The 6,000-nt window shown below is 46.5% G+C and overlaps 1 protein-coding gene across 1 annotated transcript in view; it reads right to left on the reverse strand.

Moving 5' to 3' along the window:
- RSPO3 (R-spondin 3) overlaps positions 1-5,782 on the reverse strand; it is an 86,535-nt gene extending 80,753 nt beyond the window's left edge. The window contains exon 1 of the mRNA XM_021693499.1: positions 5,465-5,782. Coding sequence (XP_021549174.1) covers positions 5,465-5,561 — 97 coding nt within the window. The 5' untranslated portion in view covers positions 5,562-5,782. The remainder of the gene's footprint in view (positions 1-5,464) is intronic.
- Positions 5,783-6,000: the final 218 nt, after the last annotated feature.

Below are 6,000 nucleotides of genomic sequence, written 5' to 3' on the forward strand. Positions count from 1 at the left end.
TCTCAGAACTGAATGATGTTTTCCTAATGGTAACCAAAGTTGATTCTTACATTTCATGAAATATAATACCCTCTCTGATGGCATTTCAAGAATTCACTACTTGGAAAAGGATTTTTTTTGGGGGTGGGATGAGTGGATAGCGGGGAAGTAGGAAGAAAGGTTAGGACAACATCCAAAATGAAACATTTAGATAAAGCAGGGAAAGATGATTTAAGACATCACTATATGCAGAATAGTCTTATTTTTTGATACGTCATTCTTATAATTGCAGAGGGACAATTTGGTCTTAACTCTGCTTAGGGTTCTGATAATTCCACATGATATACCACCAACATTACATAGAATTTAAAAGACTAACTGCATTAAAAAGAAGATTAACCATGTAATTAGAAAATATTTTTAGATATTTAATAGTAATCTGGAGATCTCTGTCCAGATTTAAATATTTTAAAGTGATCAGATGACTAATAAATTTGTTCTGTAGTATCGTGGTATGTATGGTTTCCCCATAATAACTTGAAAATCAAATGTAACTACATGTTGTAATTTCTATTCATTGCTTTCTGGGGACCTAATTTGTAGAATATTAAATTCTGGGTAAATATTTAATGGAGAAATGATTTAGCAAAATTTATCTACTTATAAGTTGAAATACTGTTCATTTTTCATGCTTAGAGGAAAAATATATCAATTTCACACTCATTCTTATATTCTCAATTACTTTACATGGAATAATTCAGGATTAAAAAGATAATATTTAAAAATTATCATCCTTAATGTTCTAAGTAAAATCCTTCTATTTAAGTAATAAACAAAGAATTAAAATAGTATAACAAAAGGATATTTTAAGAAATAACTCTGATAGTGTATTAGCGAATATATTAGAATTTACAAAAATAAATCTTTTGCTTGTATTTAGATATTGACATTACTGCCTAAGAGTTTAAATTTGTGACTTTAATTCATACAGATATCACATGATATGTTGCAGAATATGCTTTCAGTAGCAAATTTTACTCATGTCTCCTATCTATTAAACGTTTCTTTCTTTTTTTTTTTAAGATTTTATTTATTTATTTGACAGAGAGAGACAAAGCGAGAGAGGGAACACAAGCAGGGATAGTGGGAGAGGGAGAAGCAAGCTCTCCGCTGAGCAGAGAGCCCGATGTGGGGCTCGATGCCAGGACCCTGGGATCATACCCTGAGCTGAAGGCAGACGCTTAACGAACTGAGCCACCCAGACACCCCTAAACAATGTTTCTTTCAAAAACAAAGTAGACTGGTAACTAAAGTAGACAGGTGAGAAAATGCATTGTAGCCAATCTCCAAACCATACTTCCATTCAGAATTAATATTACAAAATGCATAGTAGAATGAAAGATTTTTCTACCCCATGGTTAACTTGTTATTTACCACAACTGGCAGTGTAATTACCAAGAGTGTATCAGAATCTCATAGAATGGCTCAATATCTGAAACAATGTCATGAGCAATGACCAGTATATTCCAATAAGATGATTTTATTTTATTACCATTATAATTATTTTCCTTGTATTCTTACTCCTTTATTTCAGACATATTTATGAACGATTTTTAAAAGTTTCACAGATTGTGCAATGGGAGCTTTGTAATTATTATACACACAATGGTTTTTTAAAACTTGTGTGTATCTAGAATCCAGACAATTAAAACCCAATTAATAGATGGCATCAAATAAAAAAGATACTACAAAGACATCTGATGTTTCTAACAATAATCTCCTGGAATGATATGATCCTACAATATCTTCTGAATAATCAAATAATGTTATTATATTTAGCAAGCTTCACTACTGCTATTCATTATTACTGTTATTACCAGATATTTAATTCTTTGACATTGGTTACTAATGTATAATAATATAAATATCAGTTCAAAAATTTCCAGTCAACCAGAACAGCTTATTCTCCAAACAAAGTGGATAAATGATGGTCTGGAGACCAACAGACTTATTACTTTCACATACCTGACATCTTCTCTGTGACCTGGATCAGCAGGGAGTGTAAATAGCAGGATACAAGCTCTACCTACTAGCTGTATAGCTTTGTATAAGTTACTTAGCCTCTGTTATTGAGATTCTTTCTCTGTAAAATGGGAATATTAATACCTGCACCTCAAGTTACTATTTAGGAGTCTGAGTATATAATTCAAGGGAAATGCAGTGCAATAGTAAGGTATTATATTTATTATCATTATGGCAAATATGATCTTTACTTTTATTAGCAGATAACCTGGAATTCAGAACCTAACTGTACTAGTTGCAAAGACTGAGCTGGAAACGAATTAAAAACTGGACTTGGGGTTCTTGATTCAACACTGTACTTAAAGTCCAAACCTTGCCTCTGAAAACATTGCTGGTTGGGGAATTTTGAATAAGGGCTGCATTTCATTTTTATCTCAAATAAATTCAACTTAGTCATCTCTAGGAGCTGTATATGAATCCAAATAGGTAAAAAAGTTATTATGTATTTACTCACCTGTAACTCCACAGGTATTTTTTAAGGTACAAAATTTATGATTAAAATGCTCTTTCTTTTATAAGATCACTAGTTTTCACAACGTACGGACAATTGGTATAGCAGTTGTTTCAGGAGAACAGGACAATACTACTGTGGCTTTATCTGCTACATCTGAGGATTAGCCATGATTCCTTAGACTTGACAATATTGAACACTACAAGCAAATGTCTTTTTTGGGGGGCAGGAAACTTTGCTACTAAAACATTCAAGAGACCACTTAAAAAAACTTTGAAAAAAGTTCTTACACCTTAATTTTCTACCTCTTGTATTTTAAAAGTTTAGGAAAGTGAAGATATTTAACTACAGGCCAAAAGGGATACTCTTAAATTTTCACGTTAGTTGTCTCTTTTAGGAAAAAGTAAAGACAGCTTTTTTCTAAAATACCTTATCTTTCATTAATTTTTTTTCCTAGACCGCATTGGAGGAAAAGTTCTTATACGTTTCTTTCAGAAATTTCCAAAAAAAATTATGTGCACATGCAATTTGGCCTTGAGTTTCTGGACATTTAACAAAGATCTCTCCACTCCTTCCCCATTCTCCAAAAACCATACTGCACCTGCCAAGAGCCTGAGTCTGTCTCCTCGGAGGACGCAAGGGGTCGCCCCTCTCCCAGGAGTGTACCAGCAAACCCAGCCACAAAGGCCAACTCAAGGGCGAAGCAGCAAGGAGCATCCCTTGCTACGGGAGCTCTCTCCCAGGCCCACTCCCACAGAATAATTGGAATTTTAACCCAATGCCACCCACTCCCTCTCTCACCCCCCGCTACACAACCAGAGGGCGCCTCTGACTTGGCCTTGAGACGATTAAGGCAGGTCGAAAAGCAGTTCGCCTTTTGACTGCGATTTCTCCGGAGTATGAACCTAGAGGTGCGCCATCCCGTTGGTCCCCGCAGCCTTGGGGCAGCATCACGGGGCAGCTTCCTGCACCGCTGTTCTCGGCGGTCAGCTGGGGGAGGTGGGAACCAGTGATGGCCAGGTTTCTTTCCCGTATCTTCCTTCAAAAACAGGGGCCCCCAAACTGCAATCGGAGGCACCTCTACACTGATACTCAGGACCCTGTCCCGCCCCAGCAGTTGTGTAGCTCCAGGCCCTGGGGTCCTCGGTGGGGTGAAGGAAGTAGTGGGTCAGAGCAATGTAAAGCAAGAGACTGCCCTTGGCCCCGGCATCCGTCTCCCCACCGACCTGAGATGAAGTGTCCGCGGACCGGCAAGGCGAGGAGACAGGGACCACCAGGGCGCAAGGGCAAGGCTCAAGCCCCAGGCCGCTCCTTCGGTGAGGCGGCCGCGCGGCTTGAGTGAAAGGGTGCATGGAGGAGTTCCGAAGAACACAAATCGTTCAGAGGCCAAGAATAGTAAATCGGATGCCCTGACGTGTTTAGCTTGGGCCCTCCTGCCCCTTGCTACGCGGTCCCAGAGGTGGTGAGACCTAGCCGGAGCCCCTGGCGCTTGGTCCCAGCTACGATTTTTAAAGGCAATTTTCAGGTGAATCAGACCTTGTCTGCCCGAGGCTAGTGGCACAAAGGGAGCTTTCAGGGGACCCTCACGTCCAGGGACAGGGCAGAGACAAACAGCGTCAGAGAAGCGATCACTAGATCTCCACCCCAAACAAGCCTGGGCTGTGTCCCCGCAGCTGGACCCGCGCCCGCCCCAGGGGCTTCACTGGCCGGCGCTCCGAGAGGGGGTCCGCGCGCGGGACCCGTCGCCGCCAAACGTCACTGGCTCCCCGGCGGCGGCGGTCTGAGGGGCCACGGCAGTAGCCTCGTTCTCTGCGCCCCGCGAGCTCCGGGAAGGGTTCTCCCTCCGTGACCCCACCAGCGTCCCCCGCGCCGGAGCCAGGGTCTCCTGCAGCCCTGCTATTCGCGAATGGACTCCCCAGGCGGGCACAGACGCCAGAGCGCCAGAGCGCCAGAGCGCCAGCGCGCCAGGCTACCCGGGAGCAGGGAGAGGTGCCATTCTCGTGCCTGTCTCCTCATCTCTGGAAGACGCCACCTTTCAGAAAGACCAACCCGGGTTGAGGGTGCCCTGGGGTACCCACCCGTTCAATCCCAGCGAGGGCACTGTTTTGAGACGACTTCACAAGCCATCCTTCCAAGTGACAGGAGACAGGATAAGGGGAAGTGAGATGGGGAGCCTGAGTCCTGAGGGAGAACCCCACCCTCAGTCTGTCTGCCCCAGGGAACCCCTGAAAGAGCCTGAAACGGTACAAGCGCTCACGCGTGACAGGCAAGATCGTAACTGGAAACGCGGCATCTCAGGCTCCCAGCGGCGGGCTCGGCAGTCCTTAGACCCTCCCCGGAGTGGGATCGCGAGCGTCTCTGCAAGCGCGTAGACACGCGAACCCTGAGCGCCCCGCGTGCCTTTCTGCTCCATTCGTGCGTGGTTGCGGGGAGCGGCCGCGCAGGCGCTCGCTCCCTGGTTCCCCGGCTGGCCCTCGAGCAATTCGCAACCCGAGCGAGGTGAATCGGCACCGCCGCCGCTGCCGCCCCCCCCCCCACCTCCCCGCCCCGGCGCTTACTCAGTGGTCAGAGACATCTCGAGGGCTGGGTGTCTAGGATGCCAGGGGTTCCAGGCCCCCGTCCTAGTCACGGAAGGAAAGCACAAATACCTAGAGCTTGTCTAACGAAAACCCAAACTCTTCCTCGAACCTGAAGTAACATGGGGGCGGGAGCCACGTTAACGCCCAGTCCTCCCGCTTTGGCACCCGCGAGGATGCGGAGGAAGAAAGGGGCGCGTAGAGGAAGGCGTGAAAGACGCCGTCAATACCGGAGCCTGAACTATTACCTCCCCTCGCAGGCGTAGGGTGCAGGGCGGGAGGACCGCTGACGCTGGGAACCGACTCCGGACAAGCAAAGAGACCGGACAGGTGAACGCGGCGGAGGGAGCAAACGTGTAAAAAACCCTGCACTTACTTCTTCGCTGGCGCCTTCCCCGGGAGGCGTTTTGGCTGCCGATGTATTCCATAAAGTTCAAAATGATAAAAAACCAAGAAATCAGTCGCAAGTGCATAGTAACCCAGTAATGTTTCCCTTCCTTTTCTCCTTTTTCTTTTGTCAATTATATTAAATGTTTTAGAAGTATAGGTAGGTGTTAGGCGTATAGGGAGGGAGACCCCAAGCAGCGGACAACTTCTCCACTCAGATCCGATAGGCGTGCTGGGATGGCAAACGAAGCGGGTCGGGTGCAGGGAAACCAACTATTGTACTTTCAAATTGTCCGAGCCCTGAACCGCGGCGGCTCCGCAAGGGTGGCTGTCAACACCGCAAGCGAGGGTTCCACGAGCAGCGAGCGGCCTCGCCGGGGCGGCCGCAGGTAGCATGGTGAGGGGCGGCGGCGGGCGGGATCCGGGCGGGCGGGTAACGGCGGCGGCGGCTCCTGGGGCTCAGAGATTGCGGCGGCTGCGGCGACAGCGGCGGGGGCCCGGGGATCGTAGGGGAGCGGGCGCCGT

This window comes from Neomonachus schauinslandi, chromosome 8, assembly GCF_002201575.2.
Source record: "Neomonachus schauinslandi chromosome 8, ASM220157v2, whole genome shotgun sequence".
Classification (NCBI taxonomy): Eukaryota; Metazoa; Chordata; class Mammalia; order Carnivora; family Phocidae; genus Neomonachus; species Neomonachus schauinslandi.